Here is a 25,518-nt window from a genome sequence, read left to right as displayed (position 1 = left end):
TCTGCCACCCAACCCCAGGTGCAGTCTCCTCTGTGTATGTGTCTGCTGCCAAACCCCAGGTGCAGTCTCCTTTGTGTGTGTGCCATCCAACCGCCGGGTGGAGACTCGTCTGTGTGTCTGCTATCCAATCCCAGGTGCGGTCTCCTCTGTGTGTCTGCCATCCAACCCCAGGTGCAGTCTCCTCTGTGTGTCTGCCACCCAACTCCAGGTGCAGTCTAATCTGTGTGTCTGCCATCCGACCCCGTGTGGAGTCTCGTCTGTGTGTCTGCCATCCAACCCTATGTGCAGACTTCTCAATGTGTCTGCCCCCTAACCCCAGGTGCAGTCTCCTCTGCTAGCCTGCCACCCAAACCCGGGTGCAGTCTCCTCTGTGTGTCTGCCACCCAAACCTAGGTGCAGTCTCCTCTGTGTGTCTGCCCCGTAACTACCAGGCGCAGTCTCCTCTGTGTGTCTGCCATCCAACCCCAGGTGCAGTCTAATCTGTGTGACTGTCGTCCAACCCCATGTTCAGACTCCTCTGTGTGTCTGCCCTCTAACTCCAGGTGCAATCTCCTCTGCTAACCTGCCACCCAAACCCGGGTTCAGTCTCCTCTGTGTGTCTACCACCCAAACCCAGGTGCAGTCTCCTCTGTGTGTCTGCACCCTAACCCTGGGTGCAGTCTCATCTGTGTGTCTGCAATCCAACCCCAGGTGCAGTATCCTCTGTGTGTCTGCCATCCAAGCCCAGGTACAGTCTCCACTGTGTGTCTGCCCCTAACCCCAGGTGCAATCTCCTCTGTGTGTCTGCCATCCAAGCCCAGGTACAGTTTCCTCTGTGTGTCTGCCACCCAACCCCAGGTGCAGTCTAATGTGTGTGTCTGCCACCAAACCCCAGGTACAGTCTCCTCTGTGTGTCTGCCATCCAACCCCAGGTGCAGTCTCCTCTGTGTGTCTGCCGTCCAACCCCATGTGCAGACTCCTCTGCGTGTCTGCCCCCTAACCCCAGGTGTAGTCTCCTCTATGTGTCTGCCACCCAACCCCAGGTGCAGTCTCCTCTATGTGTCTGCTACCCAACCCCAGGTGCAGTCTCCTCTATGTGTCTGCTACCCAACCCCAGGTGCAGTCTCCTCTATGTGTCTGCCATCCAACCCCAGGTGCAATCTCCTCTGTTTGTCTGCCACCCAACGCCAGGTGTAGTCTCCTCTATGTGTCTGCCATCCAACCCCAGGTGCAGTCTCATCTGTGTTTCTGCCACCCAACCCCAGGTGTAGTCTAATCTATGTGTCTGCCATCCGACCCCATGTGGATTCTCGTCTGTGTGTCTGCCATCCAACCCCAGGTGCAGTCTACTCTATGTATCTTCCACCCAACTCTAGGTGCAGTCTCCTTTGTGTGTCTGCCGTCCAACCCCATGTGCAGACTCCTCTGTGTGTCTGCCCCCTAACTCCAGGTGCAGTCTCCTCTGTGTGTCTGCCATCCAACTCCAGGTATAGTCTCCTCTGTGTGTCTGCCACCCAACCCCAGGTGCAGTCTAATCTGTATGTCTGCCATCCAACCCCGGGTGGAGTCTCATCTGCGTGTCTGCCATCGAACCCCAGGTGCAGTCTCCTCTGTGTATGTGCCTGCCGCCCAACCCCAGGTGCAGTCTCCTCTGTGTGTCTGCCATCCATCCCCCGGGTGGAGTCTCGTCCGTGTGTCTGCCATCGACCCCCAGGTGCCATCTCCTCTATGTGTCTGCCACCCAACCCCAGGTGCAGTCTCTTTTGTGTGTGTGCCATCCAACCCCCAGGTGGAGTCTCGTCAGTGTGTCTGCCATCCAACCCCAGGTGCAGTCTCCTATGTGTATCTGCCACTCAATCCCAGGTGCAGTCTCCTCTTTGTTTGTGCCACTCAACCCCAGGTGCATTCTCCTCTATGTGACTGCCTCCTAACCCCAGGTGCAGTCTCCTCTATGTGTCTGCCACCCAAATTCAGGTGCAGTCTCCTCTATGTGTCTGCCACCAAACCCCACGTGCAGTCTCCTCTATGTGTCTGCCACCCAACCCAAGGTGCAGTCTCTTATATGTGTTTGCCATCCAACCCCAGGTGCAGTCTCCTCTGTTTGTCTGCCACCCAACTCCAGGTGCAGTCTCCTGTATGTGTCTGCCAACCAACCCCAGGTGCAGTCTCCTCTATGTGTCTGCCACCCAACCTCAGGTGCAGTCTCCTCTATGTGTCTGCCATCCAACCCCAGGTGCAGTCTCCTCTATGTGTCTGTCATCCAACCCCAGGTGCAGTCTCCTCTATGTGTCTACCATCCAACCCCAGGTGCAGTCTTCTCTATGTGTCTGCCACCCAACCCCAGGTGCAGTCTCCTCTATGTGTCTACCATCCAACCCCAGGTGCAGTCTCCTCTATGTGTCTACCTTCCAACCCCAGGTGCAGTCTCCTCTATGTGTCTACCATCCAACCTCAGGTGCAGTCTCCTCTATGTGTCTGCCATCCAACCCCAGGTGCAGTCTCCTCTGTGTAGGTGTCTGCCACCCAATCCCAGGTGCAGTCTCCTCTGTGTGTCTGCCTTCTATCCCCAGGTGCAGTCTCCTCTGTGTGTCTGCCATCCAACCCCGGGTGGAGTCTCATCTGTGTGTCTGCCATCCAACCCCAGGTGTAGTCTCCTCTATGTGTCTGCCATCCAACCCCAGGTGTAGTCTCCTCTATGTGTCTGCCATCCAACCCCAGGTGTAGTCTCCTCTATGTGTCTACCATCCAACCCTAGGTTCAGTTTCCTCTGTGTGTCTACCACCCAACTCCAGGTGCAGTCTAATCTGTGTGTCTGCCTTCCGACCCCATGTAAAGTCTCGTCTGTGTGTCTGCCATCCAACCCCAGGTGCAGTCTCCTTTATGTATCTGCCACCCAACCCCAGTTGCAGTCTCCTCTGTGTGTCTTCCACCCAACCCCAGGTGCAGTCTCCTCTGTGTGTCTGCCTTTCAACCCCATGTGCAGACTGCTCTGTGTGTCTGCCCCCTAACCCCAGGTGCAGTCACCTCTGTGTGTCTGTCCCCTAACCCCGGGTGCAGTCTCCTCTGCTAGCCTGCCACCCAACCCTGGGTGCAGTCTACTCTGTGTGTCTGCCATCCAACCTCAGGTGCAGTCTCCTCTGTGTATGTGTCTGCCACCCAGTCCCAGGTGCAGTCTCCTCTGTGTGTCTGCCCCCTATCCCCAGGTGCAGTCTCCTCTGTGTGTCTGCCATCCAACCCCGGGTAGAGTCTCGTCTGTGTGTCTGCCATCCAACCCCAGGTGCAGTCTCCTCTGTGTGTCTGCCATCCAACCCCAGGTGCAGTCTAATCTGTGTGTCTGCCACCCAACCCCAGGTGCAGTCTCCTCAGTGTGTCTTCCACCCAACTCTAGGTGCAGTCTCCTCTGTGTGTGTTCCATCCAACTCTAAGAGCAGTTTCCTCTGCTAGTCTACAACCCAGCCCCAGGTGCAGTCTCCCCTGCAACATATATTTAGATGGTGTCTCCTATGTCTTTATGCCATAGAACCTCAAGTTGGTTTGTGTTGCTCTATTGATCTGCAGCATATCACAAAATGGTGCCTCTAAAGCAGGTCTGCAACACAACAGCATGTGGGTTTTCTTCTTTTGTCTGTAGCACACTTCAGGTGGGATGTCCTCTGGTGGTCTGAAACACAACATTAAGTATTCCACCCTCACAGGTGGGATCCTATATCATACAGTCCACACTCACTTTTCACCAGCTACACTCAATCTGACCAACCCTGACCCCAAATCACAATGCCATGCCAACTTTTGCTGCTGTAAAACCAGATTGCTTGGTAATATGTATTTAAAGTCTGTCTTATATTATCACCCATTGAATTTGACATATGTGGGAACTTCTGACTTGGAGCTGTTGTGTATTTCCCTAGCTAAACAGAATCAGGGATTAACATCAAACCAATGACCAGCACAAAGTGCGGGGTATGAACTGTGCACTCCTAACAGGTGTGTATATTTCCCTGCCTCTGTTCAGAAATTGGTATGCTCTGCCAAAATCTCCACAGTAGAAGTTCCCACCTACCGAACACTCATTGTGTATTTTGTAGCCTCTTTGCTGTACTTTTTAGTAGATAACACAGGCAGCCGAGAGATATGCACAATGGATTTGAAGCCATAATCACAAAAGAATATTATTTTGTGGTAATAGTGTATGGAAATATAAATCTGTCCTATGGCTAATTTACGTAGCAGGAAAAGACCTTTCTTGAATTTGGCAGAGGCTTCATACAGTATCTTACTCAGGAGAAGTGACTTTGAAACTTTGAAAGTTCTTTAACTCTCTCACTGACAGAAGTCCATGCACCTCAGGAGATCCCAAAATATTTGACACTGCATGACGCAGATTAATATAACTTGCTCCCTATCAATGCAAATTATATACAGTATATATATATATATATATATATATATATACTATCCATCAAAGAACGGCCCTTGAAGCTTTATAAATTTGCAAGTAGAATCCTTGTATTTCAAACTTCAGCGTTTCGGAGCAGCCGCTCCATTGCCTGGACCATACAAGTATAAGACAGACGAATACACTTACCCTTCTATATACCTGTTCACCCGCTGGTCCCTCAGCGTCGCACTTCTGGTCCAGTACCAGCATGCTAGATCTCCATGGCAACCAGCTGCATGCGTTACACCTGGAGCCAGACACATGAAGCGGAGTAGCCAAAGAACGCTATACCGCAAGGGGACCTGTAACGTCATAGGAGCTGTGGAACCACTACAAAAAACAATATCCATTAAAATCTGGAATAATGAGAACATTATAACTATACCCCAGATGTTGCAAACGTTAATTAATTATGGTCTAATAGTGAGACCAAATAGTTATCCCATGTACAAATAGAAAATGTTTTTTTTATATATATATATATATATATATATATATTATATTGCATTCCAATTGACCTTATCATTAAGACCTTGCAAAAACATAGTATTTAGTCACAGAATACAATGTGACTCCTTCACCCACAAAATTTAAGCTCTATCAACACCCGCCACCCCCCCCCCCCCCCTCCCTGCATTATTAGGGGAACATGGTCAATGCAAAAATATTTTAAGGAGTTTAAAATTTAAAGGCTTTTGAGCCTGCAAAGTTGCCCAATTGTAACCACTGGCCCTAAATTTACCAGTCATATCATCCAATGAGGCCAGGATTTTTGATCTATTGCTAGTGATGCGTGCTACACGCATCTTCTGTGATAATGGCAAACTCATTTTGAGGGGCTCAGGATGGTGGCTAGAGGCCATGAGTAAAGTGTTCTTGTCTGTTGGCTTGGTATAGATTTCTGTATGGATTTCTCCATCTTCCACTGAAATCTTCATGTCCAAAAAATTGGCTTCCTTATCACTATACATATAAGTGAATTTTATGGAGTTTGCCAAGCTATTAATTTCCAACATAAGGTTCTCAAAGGTCTCTATGCCCCCAGTCTACAGCAGGAACACGTCATCTATGTACCTGGTGTACATAAGAATATTATCAGCAATAGATTGATTTCCAAAGAACATTTTCTTTTCCTGTTCGAACATAAAAATATTTGCATATGAGGGTGCCACTGACTAACCCATTGCGCACCCTCACATTTACAAATAAAATTCACCATCAAACAAGAAATAATTTCTTTACAACATAAGTTCTGGCAACATCAAAAGCAGCTCATGGTTGAAAATTACATGTGACAAATTAGACTCTAAGAAAACTTTCATTGCCATTAGACCCTCATAATGCGGGATAGAGGTGTACAAGCTACAAACGTCAAACAACACATCAACGTATTTGGCGGGAGCTCATAAAATTCCTGAAGCTTTTTTATAAATGAGAATGTATCCTTGAGAAAGGTCTTCTGTTGTACCAACAGCGGTTGCAGGACACAATCCAAGAGTTGTAAGACAGATTCATACAAAGAGTCTCTGGCAGAGAAGAAGGGTCTACCGGGCGGATTGGTATCATGCTTATGTAATTTCGGTATCCTCTATACTGTAGCATCGGAGTTCTTGGGTGTGGATTACACAAAGCCGCAAACACCTTTTTAGGGATCAACTTTTTATCTTTAGTCTTGTTTACAATGTCAAATAGCTCTTTTTTATATTCAGATGTAGAGTTCGATCGGAGCTTCACATATACACCCTCTTTGGCAAGCTGTGACAAGATCTCACTGCAATAATATTCCAAATCTAATATCACAATGGCCCCGCCATATAACGATATCTTGATAAGATTCCAGTTGGCACAAGGCATCCTTCTCAGTTGTAGAAAGGTTAAATCACATTTTAGCTGGAGCTGCAGTGAATTTAGTCACAGATTCATTCATCAGCCTACTAAATGTATTTATGGATGCATTAGTCGAAATTGGATCTAAATTTCACCTAGAAAAGCTACTTAAAAGGGTGAGAATATATGTAGGTCTCTAGACCAATTAAATGAGTAATTTCCATTAGTCAGGACAAAACTGAGGCTGTGATTTAACATCTGGATCTCTAATGCAGACAAGGTCCTTTTTGACAGATTGACGACCAAGTGTTTTTTTTCAAGGTCGCCTTTCTCACGCCCCTTGTTCTGCCCACCACAACGGGTGGGAGGGCATCTGATGTATTGGCCACCTCTTGTGGTTTTTGGCCTAAAGGGCAAGTGTTTTGGCTGCCAATATCCTCAGACTCTGAAATGACAAATTCACTGTCACTACTGGATTTGCCACTTCTGTCATCCGATTTTGGTTTCTCCCATGGCCTCCGCCCACAGGTTAATTTTGGTCCAGCCATGACTTCTCCACACATCAACCACTTGTACACCTTATTCTCTTTGTAATCTTGGTCAACAGTAAATTTCTTGCTGCATTTGAATTTTAAGAGATAATTTTTGTACTAATCACACTGTGTTTCCAATTTATGGATCCAGTTTTGTGATGTATCATCCTCCAGGATTTTCTCTTTTCCTGATCAAACGCAGCAATGTTACTTCTTGTATTCTGCAACTCTCTGTTAGCCTCCTTGATCATAAACATCATGAGGTCAAATCCACATTTGTTGAAGATGGTGATCCATTTCTTCACAAATTCAGGGTTGTGATGCCCAATGACATGATGGGGGGGGGGGGGGGGGGAGCGACCAATAATGTTGCGCCTAGAGGCGGCCTGACCCCTAAATTCGCCCCTGACAACTGCCACCACTAATGTGAAAAAAAATCATGAAACCCAACATCCCACAATACACTCCATATGTAATGCTCAATATAAACTTAAGTGCTATCTTGTGTAAGTTATTCTTGCTAAATCAGCCGACTTCCAAAGTTGGTAAATGAATCACAATTCATGAACCATGTTACTACAGTATGTGTGTGCACAGAAAATGTATAAATTCAACTTCCAGAATAAACTATATTTTCACAATTGTATAGCAAGATGAGGACATCTTGGGGATGAATCTACATAAATTTGGTAAAAGTGTGACAATTTGTGTAACCTGGGCACATTTTTTTAATAAAGTAACGGAATTATCATACTGTATATCCTAAGTGGGTAATGAGAACAGTAAAATGTACTGTACAGTATGTTTGGTACCTACTAATGCAATTAAAACTACTTATATTTCCTACTATGTTTAACAAAACATTTGACATAAAGAATCAAACATAGCTTCAGATACACAGAAGTGCAAATCAAAAATATCAACTACAAATAGGTACATTCAAAACAAGACTGATGCCCCTTTCACACAAAATACAAATTACCAGGTAAGAAGTTCTACCCGGTATTTTGCCGATCAACACGGGTCCTTTGTCTGTCTGAAAAGGTCAGCCCTGGTTGAAATTCCCGAGCCTTCGACCCAGTAATTTACCATACATAGTAATTACCCTGTTGACACAAATGACCCTGTCCACGGAGTATACGTTGACTGGGTCAAAATGTCAACAAGGTCATTAGTTCAACATGGAAAATGTAGAGAGGTGAAAAGGTCAAAATGGACAAAAGGTTGACACGTGCAAAAGGTCGACATGAAAATGGTCAACACAGAAAGGTCAACATACTTTTTTTCTCTAACGTCCTAAGTGGATGCTGGGGACTCCGTCAGGACCATGGGGTTTAGCGGCTCCGCAGGAGACAGGGCACAATAATAAAAGCTTTAGGATCAGGTGGTGTGCACTGGCTCCTCCCCCCATGACCCTCCTCCAAGCCTCAGTTAGATCTTTGTGCCCGGCCGAGAAGGGTGCAATCTAGGTGGCTCTCCTGAGCTGCTTAGAATAAAAGTTTAATTTAGGTTTTTTATTTTCAGTGAGTCCTGCTGGCAACAGGCTCACTGCTACGAGGGACTTAGGGGAGAGAAGTAAACTCACCTGCGTGCAGGATGGATTTGCTTCTTAGGCTACTGGACACCATTAGCTCCAGAGGGAGTCGGAACACAGGTCTCACCCTGGGGTTCGTCCCGGAGCCGTGCCGCCGACCCCCCTTGCAGATGCCGAAGTTGAAGAGGTCCAGAGGTCCAGAAACAGGCGGCAGAAGACTTTCAGTCTTCATAAGGTAGCGCACAGCACTGCAGCTGTGCGCCATTGTTGTCAGCACACTTCATACCAGCGGTCACTGAGGGTGCAGGGCGCTGGGGGGGGCGCCCTGGGCAGCAATGTATTATACCTTTTTTATGGCTAAAATACATCACATATAGCCCTTGAGGCTATATGGATGTATTTAACCCCTGCCAGATCTCACAAACTCCGGGAGAAGAGCCCGCCGTTTTAGGGGGCGGGGCCTATTCTCCTCAGCACACGGCGCCATTTTCCTGCTCAGCTCTGCTGTGAGGAAGGCTCCCAGGCTCTCCCCTGCACTGCACTACAGAAACAGGGTTAAAACAGAGAGGGGGGGCACTTATTTGGCGATATGATTACATATGTGAAAATGCTATAAGGGAAAACACTTGTATAAGGGGTTGTCCCTGTATAATTATAGCGTTTTTGGTGTGTGCTGGCAAACTCTCCCTCTGTCTCCCCAAAGGGCTAGTGGGGTCCTGTCCTCTATCAGAGCATTCCCTGTGTGTGTGCTGTGTGTCGGTACGTGTGTGTCGACATGTAGGAGGACGATGTTGGTGAGGAGGCGGAGCAAATTGCCTGTATTGGTGATGTCACTCTCTAGGGAGTCGACACCGGAATGGATGGCTTATTTAGGAATTACGTGATAATGTCAACACGATGCAAGGTCGGTTGACGACATGAGACGGCCGGCAAACAAATTAGTACCTGTCCAGGCGTCTCAGACACCGTCAGGGGCTTGTAAAAACGCCCATTTACCTCAGTTGGTCGACACAGACACGGACACTGACTTCAGTGTCGACGGTGAAGAAACAAACGTATTTTCCTTTAGGGCCACACGTTACATGTTAAGGGCAATGAAGGAGGTGTTACATATTTCTGATACTACAAGTACCACAAATAAGGGTATTATGTAGGGTGGGAATAATCTACTTGTAGTTTTTCCTGAATCAGATAAATTAAAGTGTGTGATGATACGTGGGTTTCCTCCGATAGAAAATTATTGGAGGTATACCTTTTCCCGCCAGAAGTGAGGGCGAGTTGGGAAACACACCTTAGGGTGGATAAGGCGCTCACACGCTTATAAAAACAAGTGGCGTTACCGTCTCCAGATACGGCCGCCCTCAAAGAGCCAGCTGATAGGAAGCTGAAAAATATCCTAAAAAGTATATACACACATACTGGTGTTATACTACGACCAGCAATCGCCTCAGCCTGGATGTGCAGCGCTGGGGGGGCTTGGTCGGATTTCCTGACTGAAAATATTGATACCCTTGACAGGAACAATATTTTATTGACTATAGAGCATTTTAAGGATGCATTTCTATATATGCGAGATGCGCAGAGGGATATTTGCATTCTGGCATCAAGAGTAGATGTGATGTCCATATCTGCCAGACGATGTTTATAGACACGACAGTGGTCAGGTGATGCAGATTCCAGACGGCACATGGAAGTATTGCCGTATAAAGGGGCGGTCCATCGGACCTGGTGGCCATGGCAACAGCTGGAAAATCCACTTTTGTTACCCCAAGTCACATCTCAGCAGAAAAGGACACAGTCTTTTCAGTCTCAGTCCTTTCGTACCCATAAAGGCAGGCGGGCAAAAGGCCAGTCAATCTGCCCAGGGTTAGAGGAAAGGGAAGAAGACTGCAGCAGGCAGCCCATTCCCAGGAACAGAAGTCCTCCACAGCTTCTGCCAAGTCCGCAGCATGACGCTGGGGCCATACAAGCGGACTCAGGTGCGGTGGGGGGTCATCTCAAGAGTTTCAGCACGCAGTGGGCTCACTCGCAAGTGGACTCCTGGATCCTACACGTAGTATCCCAGGTGTACATTGGAAATTCGAGACGTCTTCCCCTCACAAGTTCCTGAAGTCTGCTTTACCAACGTCTCCCTCCGACAGGGAGGCAGTATTGAAAAAAAAAAAAAAAAATTCACAGGCTGTATTCCCAGCAGGTGATAATCAAAGTACCCCTCCTACAACAAAGGAAGGGGTATTATTCCACACTATATTGTGGTACTGAAGCCAAACGGCTCGGTGAGATCTAAAAGATTTGAACAATTACATACAAGGGTTCAAATCAAGATGGAGTCACTCAGAGCAGTGATAGCGAACCAGGACGATATGGTGTCACTGGATATCAGGGACGCTTACCTACATGTCCAAGTTTTGCCCTTCTCACCAAGGGTATCTCAGGTTCGTGGTACAGAACTGTCACTATCAGTTCAGACGCTGCCGTTTGGATTGTCCACGCCACCCCGGGTCTTTACCATGGTAATGGCCGAAATGATGATTCTTCCTAAAAGAAATATGGACGCTTTCCTGATAAGGGCAAGGTCCAGAGAACAGTTGGCGGTCGGAGTAGCACTATCTCAAGTAGTTCTACGACAGCACGAGTGGATTCTAAATATTCCAAAATCGCAGCTTTTTCCGACGACACGTCTAATGTTCCTAGGAATGATTCTGGACACAGTCCAGAAAAGGATGTTTTCTCCCGGAGAAGAAGACCAGGGAGTTATCCGAGCTAGTCAGGAACCTCCTAAAACCAGGAAAAGTATCAGTGCATCATTGCACAAGGGTCCTGTGAAAAATGGTGGTTTCTTACAAAGCGATCCCATTCGGTAGATTTCACGCAAGAACCTTTCAGTGGAATCTGCTGGGAAAATGGTCCGGATCGCATCTTCAGATGCATCAGCGGATAACCCTGTCTCCAAGGACAAGGGTGTTTTCTTCTGCGGTGGCTGCAGAGTACTCATCTATGAAAGGGCCGCAGATTCGACATTCAGGACTGGGTCCTGGTGACCACGGATGCCAGCCTGAGTGGCTGGGGAGCAGTCACACAAGGAAAAAATTTCCAGGGAGTGTGATCAAGTCTGGAGACTTCTCTCCACATAAATATACTGGAGCTAAGGGCAATTTACAAGGCTCTAAGCTTAGCAAGACCTCTGCTTCAAGGTCAGCCGGTATTGATCCAGTGGGACAACATCACGGCAGTCGCCCACGTAAACAGACAGGGCGGCACATGAAGCAGGAGGGAAATGGCAGAAACTGCAAGGATTCTTCGCTGGGCGAAAAATCATGTGATAACACTCTCAGCAGTGTTAATTCCGGGAGTGGAAAACTGGGAAGCAAACTTCCTCAGCAGGCATAACCTCCACCCGGGAGAGTGGGGACTTCAGCGGGAAGTCTTCCACATGATTGTAAACCGTTGGGAAAAACCAAAGGTGGACATGATGGCGTCCCGCCTGAACAAAAAACTAGACAAATATTGCGCCAGGTCAAGGGACCCTCAGGCAATAGCGGTGGACGCTCTGGTAACACTGTGGGTGTACCAGTCAGGGTATGTGTTCCCTCCTATGCATCTCATACGAAAAGTACTGAGAATCATAAGAAGGAGATGAGTAAGAACGATACTCGTGGTTCCGGATGGGTCAAGAAGGACTTGGTACCCGGAACTTCAAGAGATGCTCACGGAAGAACCGTGGCCTCTACCTTTAAGAAAGGACCTGCTCCAGCAGGGGCCTTGTCTGTTCCAAGACTTACCGCGGCTGCGTTTGACGGCATGGCAGTTGAACGCCGGATCCTGAAAGGGCATTCCAGATGAAGTCATCCCTACCCTGGTCGAAGCCAGGAAGGATGTAACCGCAAAACATTTTCACCGCATTTGGCGAAAATATGTTGCGTGGTGTGAGGCCAAGAAGGTCCCTACAGAGGAATTCCAACTGGGTCGTTTCCTACATTTCCTGAAAACAGGACTGTCTATGGGCCTAAAATTAGGGTCCATTAAGGTTCAAATTTCGACCCTGTTAAATTTCTTCCAGAAAGAACTGGCTTCAGTGCCTGAAGTTCAGACGTTTGTAAAAGGGGTACTGCATATACAGCCTCCTTTTGTGCCCCCAGTGGCACCTTGGGATCTCAATGTTGTTTTGAGTTTCCTAAAGTCACATTGGTTTGATCCACTCACCACTGTGGAATTAAAATATTTCACATGGAAGGTGAAGATTCTATTAGCCCTGGCTTCAGCCAGGCGTGTGTCAGAATGGGCGGCTTTATCATATAAAAGCCCTTACTTAATTTTTCATTCTGACAGGACAGAATTGAGGACTCGTCCTCAATTTCTCCTTAAGGTGTTTTCTGTTTTTCACATGAACCAACCTATTGTGGTACCTGCGGCTACTAGGGACTTGGAGGACTCCAAGTTACTTGACGTTGTCAGGGCCCTGAAAATATATGTTTCCAGGACGACTGGAGTCAGAAAATCTGACTCGCTGTTTAGCCTGTATGCACCCAACAAGATGGGTGTTCCTGCTTCTAAGCAGACGATTGCTCGCTGGATTTGTAGTACAATTCAGCTTGCACATTCTGTGGCAGGCTTGCCACAGCCAAAATCAGTAAAAGCCCATTCCACAAGGAAGTGGGCTCATCTTGGGCGGCTGCCCGAGGGGTCTCGGCTTTACAACTTTGCCGAGCTGCTACTTGGTCAGGGGCACACCCTGACTGAGGAGGACCTGGAGTTCTCTCATTCGGTGCTGCAGAGTCATCCGCACTCTCCCGCCCGTTTGGGAGCTTTGGTATAATCCCCATGGTCCTGACGGAGTCCCCAGCATCCACTTAGGACGTTAGAGAAAATAAGAATTTACTTACCGATAATTCTATTTCTCGTAGTCCGTAGTGGATGCTGGGCGCCCATCCCAAGTGCGGATTGTCTGCAATACTTGTACATAGTTATTGTTACAAAAATCGGGTTATTCTTGTTGTGAGCCATCTTTTCAGAGGCTCCTTCGTTGTTATCATACTGTTAACTGGGTTCAGATCACAGGTTGTACGGTGTGATTGGTGTGGCTGGTATGAGTCTTACCCGGGATTCAATATCCTTCCTTATTATGCACGCTCGTCCGGGCACAGTATCCTAACTGAGGCTTGGAGGAGGGTCATGGGGGGAGGAGCCAGTGCACACCACCTGATCCTAAAGCTTTTATTATTGTGCCCTGTCTCCTGCGGAGCCGCTAAACCCCATGGTCCTGACGGAGTCCCCAGCATCCACTACGGACTACGAGAAATAGAATTATCGGTAAGTAAATTCTTATTTTTTGGGGTGTTATTTTGTTTGTTTACCTACTTTGACCCCAATTAGTGTACCACGTCCCCTTGCATGGCTTGCTTCAGTTGCCATGCTTCAGGCAGGATGCCTCGCTCCGCTCCCGCTGTGCATGGCACAGGTTACTATTCCCAATCATAGTCCACGCGGATGGAAAAAGGATCAAAAAGTTGAAAAACAAACAAACCCTGTGTCGACCTTATATGTGTCGACCACTGTCATGTCAACCCTTTGAACCTGTAGACCTTCTGTACCTGTCAACATTTTACATCTCGACCTTCTGACCATGTCGACCTAATTCATGTCGATCATATGAGGTCGGCAAATTGACAGATGACCTAATATCTGGATACCAGTGTAATTCTGGGGGCCTGGGGGGGGGGGAACGTTGCTCAGAGGAAGAGGCTGCTGCACACAAATCCCCTTGGGCATTAATCTGCCCCTGTGTCACCATGCTCATCATGTTGTCATCGTGCTAACATTTATCATGTTAACATTTATCATGTCAACACTGATGAAATGTTGACATGGTCATAATGTTGACAATGGGCGTCATTCCGAGTTGATCGCACACTGCAACTTTTTTGCAGCCCGTACGATCAACTAGACGCCGCCTATGGGGGAGTGGCTTTTTGCAAAGCAAGGCTGCGATCGCTTGTGCAGCCCGGCTATGCTAAAAAAGTTTTGTGTAGAACTAGACCAGGGTATGAGTTACTTACCCTGTGCGATGAATCCAGAGTTGCAGGTCCCGGAATTGACGTCAGACATCCGCCCTACAAACGCGTGGACACGCCTGTGTTTGCTGCACCACTCCCAGAAAATGGTCAGTTGACACCCACAAACACCCCCTTCATGCCAATCTCCTTGCGATCGGTTGTGCGAATGGATTCTTCATTAAATCCATCGCTCAGCAACGATCCGCCTTGTAGCCATACGACACACCCTGCGCATTGCGGTGCATACGCAAGCGCAGTAGTAACGTGTTCACTGCACTGAGAAAAACAGCAGCGAGCGATCAACTCGGAATGACCCCCCATGTCTTATGGAGGTAAATTTAACTCAAATCCTAATGTTACCCCTAACCCATAGGTTCTCAAACTCGGTCCTCAGGACCCCACACAGTGCACGTTTTGCAGGTCTCCTCAAAGAATCACAAGTGAAATAATTAGCTCCACCTGTGGACCTTTTAAAATGTGTTAGTGAGTAATTAATACACCTGTGCACCTGCTGGGTTACCTGCAAAACATGCACTGTGTGGGGTCCTGAGGACCGAGTTTGAGAACCTGTGCCCTAACCATAATGCTAATGTCAACATTTTCACTATGACAATTTTTCATATCTGGAGGTTTTGCCCATGCCAACATTTTCCAGGTGTCAACATTTATGATGTTGACATTTTAACCAGGTTGACATAATAACTGTTGGCATCCTGGTATTGGCATTAATGTATGACTGCATGTCCTATTAACATACAAAGGGGAGCTATTTAAAACCTTAGATAGAGATAAAGGCAGTGTTGGACCGGGGGAATGCAGTGGTAGGGGCCCATGTTTAGGGGTGTGGCCAGTAATCAGAGGGGGTGTGGCCAGCCACCACAGAGGCTTGGCCAACCCTTAGAGAGCGCATAGTCTGGGCCTCTTGATAAATATATATGGTAAATACTGCTAGTGCATCATGATAATGTATCAGACTAATAACAGCAATGCATTGTAGATATACACCATAGTCCTGTGCAGTATAAAGTAACATATGTATAATGTATAATTCAAGTGCACAGTATGGAACCTGATCCCTAGAGAAGGAGGCGGGGCCCCCAGGCAGTGGGAACCTCCGGGGGTTTCCCCTGTACCCCTGTGGGCCAGTCCAACCCTGGATAAAGGGGGAGAGGTACTAAGTAGTGAAAGGTGTGGAGAAGTGAGCCAGTGGAGAAGTTGCCCATTGAAGCCAATCAGCCTTGAAGTAACATTTATAATTTGCATACTATAAAATTATACAGAGCAGTTGATTGGTTGCCTGGGCAACTTCTCCACTATTTTCACTGCTTAGTACATCTCCTTTAAAGTGGAGAAGTTCCCCAAAGCAACCAATCAGCTTATAAACATCATTTGTCTAGCACAGTCTTTGAAATGACAGTTAGAAGCTCCACTTTATCTCTCTGTGGCTTGATACATCCCACCCGAAGACATTAACATTATTGCGCCAAAATACATCTCTTCCTTTGTATTGAAATATCTCCCAGGATAACCCCTCCACTCTGTGCAAGATCTCTGCCCCCTACCACACTCATTATCCGTCTCCTATTCCCGATTACAGGAGTCTTTTCAGGCTGCACTCACTTCTCATACAAGACTTTCCAACAGCCTCCAAATCTTGAAGAGTTCCCTGAAAACTGACCTCTTTTGGCAGCTTACCAAATCTTCTCCCAACTTCCCTAGGCTATATTGCCTGACTACCCCATCCCTCTGCAACTCTATACAGAGTATTTCTATTGTATTTTTATATTCAAACAAACTTCCCAGTTTTGTTTAATGAAGGTGTTTGTTCTAACTGTAAAGCACAGCGGCTTTATTGTTAATAAGAAATAAAGGACAAAGGTGTGAAAGACCTCAATCACTTTATTCTCAGTCAGCAGACGCTAGTTTTCTGTTTTTTGTTCCCAAATCCTTTCCACAAAAGCTGTTATTCCATTTTCTTTCAACATTCAACCAGTGTAATGTGACTTCATCTGTATTTTCACTTCACTAAATACAGGGAGTTTTAATTGTGATTTTTATTGTTTCTTACCTATTTATTATGGATTTATAATTTAATAAATTACATTCTAACTCTAGGGGGTAAATTTACTAAGATGGGCGTTCTATTTAAGATGGGATGTTGCCAATAGCAACCAATCAGATTCCAGGTATTATCTTCTAGAAGGTGCTAGATACATGAGAAGTAGAATCTGATTGGTTGCTATGGGCAACATCCCATCTTAAATAGAACTCCCATCTTAGTAAATTTACACCTAGTATTCCAGTTCTACATCACTTTAATTCCCTCCTGATGCCACCAGGGGCGCTGCAGTTGTAGAAGTGGGCCTATAAGCACGGAATGCCATACCTCCACTTGGCCCACTGCGCCAATCGTAATAATAACAAAATCCATTCACTTACATTTACCATGTAGCTGCTAATTGCAATGGCCCTCATTCTGAGTTGTTCGCTCGCTAGCTGCTTTTAGCAGCAGTGCAAACGCTAAGCCGCTGCCCTCTGGGAGTGTATCTTAGATTAGCAGAACGGCGAACAAAAGATTAGCAGAACTGCTCGAAAATCTTTTCCTGCAGTTTCTGAGTAGCTCCAGACCTACTCCTAGGTTGCGATCACCTCAGTCCGTTTAGTTCCTGCTTTGACATCACAAACACGCCCTGCGTTCGGCCAGCCACTCCCCCGTTTCCCCAGCCACTCCTGCGTTTTAGCCTGACACGCATGCGTTTTTTAGCACACTCCCGGAAAACGGTCAGTTTCCGCCCAGAAACACCCACTTCCTGTCAATCACTCACCGATCAGCAGAGCGACTGAAAAGCGTCGCTCTCCCCTGTGTAAAATTGCTTAGTTTTGTGTGAATTTACTTGGCGCGTGCTCCCTGCGGCCCGTACGCATGCGCAGAACAGACGGTTTATAGCCTGATCGCTATGCTGCGAAAAACGGCAGCGAGCGATCAACTCGGAATGACCCCCATTGGCATCACTTGCCATGAGGAGGAGCTGTGAAGTGATGAACGGTCAGAGTTTTGGTATCCAGGGTCTATCCCTGGAGACTCCCGCAAACACTGGATCACTGCCAAGGTCCTACTAGTTATTTCACTCCCAATGCCCAATTGCACCTGCTGTCCTTATGTAGATGGTGGGCAGTAGAGTGGATGGTTTCTCCAGAGTTGGTGAGCTGTAAAGCCACCAGCCAACAAGATAAGGCATCTTTACTCTGGTGGTCCTACACTACGTGATAAAAGCATCACTTTGGGTCAACATTCATTCTTGTCTAGATTAACTCCTCCTTTACATACACATGTGATGGGCCAATAAATTGATTGAGCAGCCACCATTCTGTGTAAAACTTTATTATCCAAGATGATGATTACAAAAAAATATTGTAATCTGTTGGAAATATTTGGTGGGGTGGGATTTCATATATTCCCAGCAAATTAACAAATTATAATTGCTTAAATTTATATGATTACTTAACCAACTCTTAAAATTCTTCTGTAAGATTCATAAAATATTTTGATTTGTTTACTGGTCACATAACCTTTCTGTTGAGATACACTTGATAGGTTGCTATGTGAATATAGTTTTATGAGTCTGACTAATAAATAAGTGAATTCCTCAAGATTCATATGACACTAAATATAGTTATACCCTTTGTATTAGATCGCAAATACCTCTATTAAGTTGTTGAATCTTAAGGGTATCCTGCCTTCTCTGTTTTTTTATGTACCATAGGATAATTCTTTATGTTCTGTGATTGTTTTGCTTAGTTACGGTTTCCATTATGTATTTGTATTTCCAACTGGTGGCGCCCAACTTGCAAATTTTGGCATTCACATTGTGGTGTAGGGGTATTTTAGAGACATATTTTTTTCAACTATTAATACCTGATGAAAGTATAGAAATAAATGAAACCTTGGAATATCCAAAATTTTATATCTGTGTTCTTCCTTAAATACTACTTCCATGTACTTTGGAAGGCAATGTGGAAAGTAACAGTTTAAAATTTTAGTGAGTTCCTAATAAGGTTTATTTTTATAATTGTTTTCACCAAAAGGATGGAAGAACATGGCTGCCAGGAGAGCCAACTATTTCTTTATTGACACATTGAAAGGGAGAAAGCAGTTTGTTTGCACCTTTCTGATTTGTCTAAAGTTCTTAAGCAATGTCATAAGCTAAAATCCAATTTTGCAACATGAATCATAGATATTTCAGTGACAAATAATATCACTCACGGTTTGGACTGAGGGCTTCAAAGGTGGGTCATCATTGAACCACAGAACTAAAACACTACACTATATAACAGGGCCGTAACTAGCTGTGTGCGGAAGGGGCACCGCACATAGCGCTGCAGGGTAGGGGGTGCTGTTGGTGGCACTTGTCAATTATGTTTTACTTGCAGATTCCCCCCTTTTTGAAGCCCAGCATCTGTCTCCTACCCTGCTACACTGCTGTCTCCTACCCTGACCCCTTCTGTCACTTATACCTATACAACATTCATGAACACAACTTGAGATTTCTTTGTTGTTCAGTCACACTGTCTTTTTATTACATCTCAAGATGCTGAAATACACAGGATTCAAACCTATTACTTGTGGCATTGCAGTCAGCCATCTATTCATTGAGCTATCTGCTCTTGTGTAGAAAGCTAGAGAATCCTCAGCTACAGAATTCTAACTATTTAAAGCTTACCTTGTACTTTGTGAAAATATGATCAGCATTGTGACTGAGCAGATCTATGTAGTGTGTGGCTGCAAGTGATTTGATGTGTGGCGGCACACTACATAGATCTGCTCACTTGCAATACTGATTATTTTTTTTTACAAAGTACCAGCAACTTCATATAGTGTTCATAGTTTTTATGCAAACTCAAATAGCTTAATGAGTGGGGTGTTTAATTGGAATTCAACAGGTTATAGGTTTGAATCCTTCGGGTATGTGTTATTTAATAAAGGGTATTGTAATCGAGTAACAACAAGCTCTTAAGTTAAGTGCATGAATTTGGTACAAAGAAGATTTGTGTCCAAATCCATTTTCTTGCAATGGTCTATAAATGTGTGTGTATTATATATATATATATATATAATATAGTATAATATATTATCATACATTATATGTTATAAGATATATAAAATGTGGGAAGGGGCATCATAGCATGGGCTTTCTCTGGGATCAATCTTGTCATGTCCCTCCCCCACAAGGCATGCACCTTATGTCCCTATTGGAAAAATGGGGGACGCCAATTCTCTCTCTGGCACAGGGCACCAAAAAGTCTAGTTACGGCTCTGCTATATAATCACATAGACTACCATTACCAGGGCTACCATTAGAAATTGTGGGACCCAGGACTGACAAAATAGACCCCCCCCACAAAAAAAGATTCTGCCGCACTGCTTCACCCCTATGTTTTGTCATTCATCTTCATGTTACATATAGGGGAAGCATTGTGGACCTACAGGAATGGTCCACAGAGAGCTGATGTGCAGGGAAAGCTTGTTTTTGTCCTCCCTGGGCATCGGCCCACTGTGTTTGCACAGCCTGGTGCATACCCTTCAACTGTACCTTTTTGGCCGGTACAGTACAGTTTTTTGATTGCATGTACCGGCCAAGAGGGTCCTTGCACCGGTTTTCACTATCTCCCATTATAATAGAAGCCTATGGGAGCGCCGCTTAGCCATGCCCTCTTTACCCATGACCACACCTCTTTTCTGGTTTTGTACCGGTTTTCAGCTGGGCAGTGTTGGAGGGTATGCTGGTGCAGCTATCCAGGTATTGGTGATAAGAGCCAGAGGAGGGCCCCCTTCTCTGTAAGGGCCCAGGACACCAGTCCCCACAGTCCCCCGTGATGGCTGACCTGACCATTACATTCAGTAGCCAGAGAGTCTTGAAGCCGTTTTCTACCTTACTGTACAATCATGTTACATGCCCTTCACCCAGGTTCTCCACACAACTTCTTTGACAGGGGTGCCCCTATCTAGAATTCCTATGATACAGTATGCTTAGTTCAGTAGGCTCCCAGAAGTTACGTTTGCTGTGGACTCCTGCTATTGAACCTCTGTATTTATCTCAGAATAACAGCAAAAGGATGAGTCTGACTCAGGACTAGAATAGAGAGCCTGCTTCTCAATGGAGTAATACCCCTAACGACCAATCAGGAGTCAGTTCTCATTTCTAGCCATATCACAGATCCTTGAGTTCTCAGAGATGATTGCATAGACTGTCCGGTGGAGACCAACGCACAATGTAAGTAGTTGATTAGGATGGTAGGGATCAGTGTGAAAAATGGACCATACAAACCTTAGTCTAGAGATAAATTTTGGTTAGACACATGCGCTGACAGAGTATATCTAACATGGACCTTTTTCAACAGGTCTTTGATATACAGAAGGTTGGGAATAGACAGTAGTCTTTCTATGTCTAGGCCCTACCTAAATTACATGACATGTCATTTGTTCTTATCACTTTCTAGAAAAGAGCAATAAATATTTTTCAACAAAACGTCACCTTCTTTTGTTCACTTCCTAAACAAGTATATGTTCAGACTGCTCCCAACATAAACATAAACTAGTATTTCAAGCTACCCTATGACCATTATATAAAACCCATTTGTTTGCCAAAGAGGTTTGTGCTTCTGTCAGTTTGGCAGAGCCAGTTGCCAAACCTAAGATTGACCTCTCTCCGCAGTCAGACTGAAACACCCTATTATAAAAAGTACATACTGGAGCTATTCCCCAATCTGTGCTACAGTAGGTTCTGAAAGTCATCAAAACTGTAAAAGGGAGAGGTCTGTCTCTGGTAAAGTGCCAGTGTACATACGTCTGAGTTGGGCCGTGGTTTCATTGTTGGTGCCAGTATAATCTTACTATTGATCCAGGCACTGTGATATCCTTGAGTGGTCAGGGTGTGGACTGAACATTACATAATGTAGGGTAAAAATAATAATATGCAGGTACTTAAGAGGGGGTTGTGGAGTAAATGCCATCTGTATGCCATTGCTATAAGACTATAGAAGCAATCTGTTAGAAGTTTGGGTACCTTTACATATCTCCACCTCTTCCTTCCCCTTTATGGGGTATATTCAATAAGTGTCGGATCCTTTCTGACAAGCATTGTCGGAAAGGATCTAACAATGCACTATTCAATAAACTGCCAAATCCGACTGTCACCCCGATCCCAGTGCCAGCTGGGCGTCCTCATCCTACCCGCTGCAGCTGTTCCCCTCCCCACCAGCCGGGCGTCCTCATCTTCGGTGCTGCTGCTTACCTCCCTGCCGGCCGGGCGTCCGCATCTTCCGTGCTGCTGTTGACCCCGGCGCCGTCCGCCACCCAGACTGGCTCTTCCTCCCCGAGTCCAGAGCAGCTTCACTTCATCCTGGGATATGTGGACCGGTGTCCCCTATCCTAGGTGACTCGGGTGAGGGCAGAGCAGCAACTCATGTCACGCAGGTGACAGCAGCGGGTAGCGGGGGTCCCCAGGTGACACCCTTCCCCCCGCCGCAGGCACCAGGGTCCCGGGATGAAGAGAGATCTTCAGCATGGCACGGTGGATGGAGGAGGTGGCGCCAATATCAACCCAATTTTTTTAAAGTCGGACTGAGATTGTCGGAAAGTGGGCCAAAACATGTCGGATTTGGCCCCGTTTCCGACAGCAGCAGGCGGATCGGCAGGTATTCCGCCGATCCACCTGCTTTCCAACACCATTCCGACAAGTCGGATTTCCCGACTTATCGGAAAAAATGTGCCCGTATTGAATAGGTTGGAACCCCTACCGACCTATTCCAGTCGGAAACTGCTGTCTTTCCAACAAGACGGTAGTTTCCGACTTTTATTGAATACACCCCTATGTGTGCTTGGTCTGAGGATTTAATAATTGGCTTCTTTTTCCGTGTTGGTCATGTGACATGATCACAGTCTATCCAGAAATACGAGATAAGCCTGATAAACTTAAAGCACTGTTCCACCTGAAACCTGGGGTGCAATATTCCTGCTGTATGTTGCCACTGCAAAGTGTGCTGTAGAATTTCCTAGGCTGGTGCTAAACTTTCTTATAATAAACATTAATATTGATATATTACAGATAAAAATAAGATCAGTCTGTCATACAGGATATATTGCTAAATGATACATCTGGGCCCTCACCACCTTCTCCATTGGGATACATTACAATTGTAGGGACTATCTGGGAGAGACTTCAAGAACACCAGCTCCCATAATACTCATGGGCAACGGGATATTTTGGTATTTGGATGGTAGATTGACAGTAAAAAGGTCGACAGTAAATAGGTCAAGAGTATCAAAAGGTAACTGATCATCAGATATATTGCTAAATGATACATCTGGGCCCTCACCGCCTTCTCCATTGGGATACATTACAATTGTAGGGACTATCTGGGAGAGACTTCAAGAACACCAGCTCCCATAATACTCATGGGCAACGGGATATTTTGGTATTTGGATGGTAGATTGACAGTAAAAAGGTCGACAGTAAATAGGTCAAGAGTATCAAAAGGTAACTGATCATCAGTGACATAGGACGAGGATTTAAAGTTTGACAGGTTTAAAAGGTTGACATTTAAATGTTCAATAAAAACAAAGCAGACAAATGGCGTTTCAAGATTTTTTTAAGGTAAGGATCAGGCTGTGGGAGGGTGGTTAGGGTTAGGCACTAGGGGGAGGCTTAGGACCAGGCTGCAGGAGGGGGTGGTTAGGGTTAGGCACTAGGGGGAGGGTTAGGATCAGTCTGCAGGAGGGGGTGGTTAGGGTTAGGCACTAGGTGGAGGGTTAGGACCAGGCTGCAGGAGGGGGTGGTTAGGGTTAGGCACTAGGGGGAGGGTTATGATCATGCTGCGGGGAGGGAGTGGTTAGGGTTAGGCACTAGGGGGAGGGTTATGATCATGCTGCGGGGAGGGAATGGTTAGGGTTAGGCACTAGGGGGAGGGTTAGGACCAGGCTGCAGGAGGGGGTGGTTAGGGTTAGGCACTAGGGTGAGGGTTATGATCATGCTGCGGGGAGGGAGTGGTTAGGGTTAGGCACTAGGGGGAGGGTTAGGATCTGGCTGTGGGAAGGAGTGATTAGGGTTAGGCACTAGGGGGAGGGTTAGGATCTGGCTGTAGGAGGGAGTGGTTAGGGTTATGCACTAGGGGGAGGGTTAGGCACTAGGGTGAGGGTTATGATCATGCTGCGGGGAGGGAGTGGTTAGGGTTAGGCACTAGGTGGAGGGTTAGGACCAGGCTGCAGGAGGGGGTGGTTAGGGTTAGGCACTAGGGTGAGGGTTATGATCATGCTGCGGGGAGGGAGTGGTTAGGGTTAGGCACTAGGATCCGGCCGCGGGAGGGAGTGGTTAGGCACTAGGGGGAGGGTTAGGATCTGGCTGTGGGAGGGAGTGGTTAGGGTTAGGCGCTAGGGGGAGGGTTAGGATCTGGCTGTAAGAGGGAGTGGTTAGGGTTATGCACTAAAGGGAGGGTTAGGATCTGGCTGCGGGAGGGAGTGGTTAGGGTTAGGCACTAGGGGAAGGGTTAGGATCTGGCTGTGGGAGGGAGTGGTTAGGGTTAGGCACTAGGAGGAGGGTTAGGATCTGGCTGTAGTAGGGAGTGGTTAGGGTTATGCACTAGGGGGAGGGTTAGGATCTGGCTGCGGGAGGGAGTGGTTAAGGTTATGCACTAGGGGGAGGGTTAGGATCTAGCTGCGGGAGGGAGTGGTTAGGGTTAGGCACTAGTGGGAGGCTAAGGAACTAGGGAACATGTGTCCTCTGATTCGTCATTTCCATTATGGCGTCTTAGAGGTATCCATAGAGTTGATCATCTTTTGGATTCGACTGGTATTCTGAGTTTCCCAACAGTACAGGCCAACTGGGATTTACCCAACCAGGAGATATGGAGGTATCTGCAGATTAAGCACTTCCTGTTGGGCTTACGCTTGACTGCCACTCATAGGCAATCAACCGCTCCTTTTGAAAACCTGTGCCTCTCCCAAACCTATACCCGCCATGCACTTTCTGCTATTTGTAAACTGATAATTGATCAGGCTTTCCCTTCCAGACCTAAATTTATGGGGGATTGGGAAAAGGACTTAAATGGTCTGATAGATGATGATTGGCCGGAAATATTCAGCAATATGTTTGCTTCCTCTTCCAGTGTGTTAGTGGTAGAAACACATTACAAGGTGCTTGCAAGATGGTATCATTGCCCTAATCTGCTAGCTAAAATGTACCCTGGGGTCCCAAACACATGTTGGAATGCCTGTCGGCAGTGGGAACTCCGTAACATACAGTATCTGGTGGGACTGCCCTCTCCTTAAACCTTATTGGCAGAAAGTACTGTAGTAGAAACAGCCAGCCTCATTATGCAGGAAGACTTACCATTTTGCCTTAGTTTTTGGTTGCTGAACCTTTTGCAAAGACATTGGTCCTTATATAAAAAGACATTGCTCAGACATATTCTTAGTGCCTCAAAGGCAATTATTCCAGTTCACTGGAAATCTCATGTTGTTCCTACTATGTCTGAATGGTGTGCATGCATGGAGCATTATATGGTTATGGATGACCTAATTTCTTCTTTAGCTATTAAAAATAAGGCCTTTTCTGCTATACGGTACCCATGGTTGATGTACAAGGATTCAGATCATAATAAATCTCTTCATTAGGAGGTAGTGTTAGTTTCGGGGGGATATTTTCTTGCACCCCCTATTACTATTCTTGGGTTGAATCCGGGATTTCCGTAGCTTTCTTTCTTCCTGTCCTTTTCTCTTCTTGTTTTCTCTTCTCTTTTCCTCCCTCTTTATGTCCTCTATCTTCTTCTTATACTATTTTTAGTGTTTTATGTATGTGCGACTTGTAACTTGTGTTTTTATGAAGGACAGTCTATCTCAAATAAAAAACAGGTCTTCATGTCAGCACTATTAATGATCTGAGGTCTAGAATTCAACATTCTACTATATTTGTGACTTTGTCGCGTACTACATTATTTGTACTGTATCTATGTGAAAACGACAATAAAAATTATTTGCAAAAAAAAATAAAAAATCATGTGTCAACTTTTTCTGAGTCCACCATTTTAAATATGTCAACCTTTTAACCTTATCCAACTTTGAGATTCCCAGGGTTTATTCCACACAAGACTTGGAAGGTG

At 46.1% G+C, this 25,518-nt stretch overlaps 1 protein-coding gene across 1 annotated transcript in view; it reads right to left on the bottom strand.

Moving 5' to 3' along the window:
• LOC134965330 (mucin-3B-like) overlaps positions 1-6,271 on the bottom strand; it is a 133,878-nt gene extending 127,607 nt beyond the window's left edge. The window contains exons 1-2 of the mRNA XM_063941803.1: positions 5,886-6,271; positions 5,160-5,380 (exon numbers count right to left, since the gene is read on the bottom strand). Coding sequence (XP_063797873.1) covers positions 5,160-5,380; positions 5,886-6,271 — 607 coding nt within the window. The remainder of the gene's footprint in view (positions 1-5,159; positions 5,381-5,885) is intronic.
• Positions 6,272-25,518: the final 19,247 nt, after the last annotated feature.

The sequence above is a fragment of the Pseudophryne corroboree genome, chromosome 10 (assembly GCF_028390025.1).
Source record: "Pseudophryne corroboree isolate aPseCor3 chromosome 10, aPseCor3.hap2, whole genome shotgun sequence".
Taxonomy (NCBI): Eukaryota; Metazoa; Chordata; class Amphibia; order Anura; family Myobatrachidae; genus Pseudophryne; species Pseudophryne corroboree.
The sequence above is the reverse complement of the archived record's forward strand: the minus strand, read 5'-3'. Positions and strand labels throughout refer to the sequence as shown.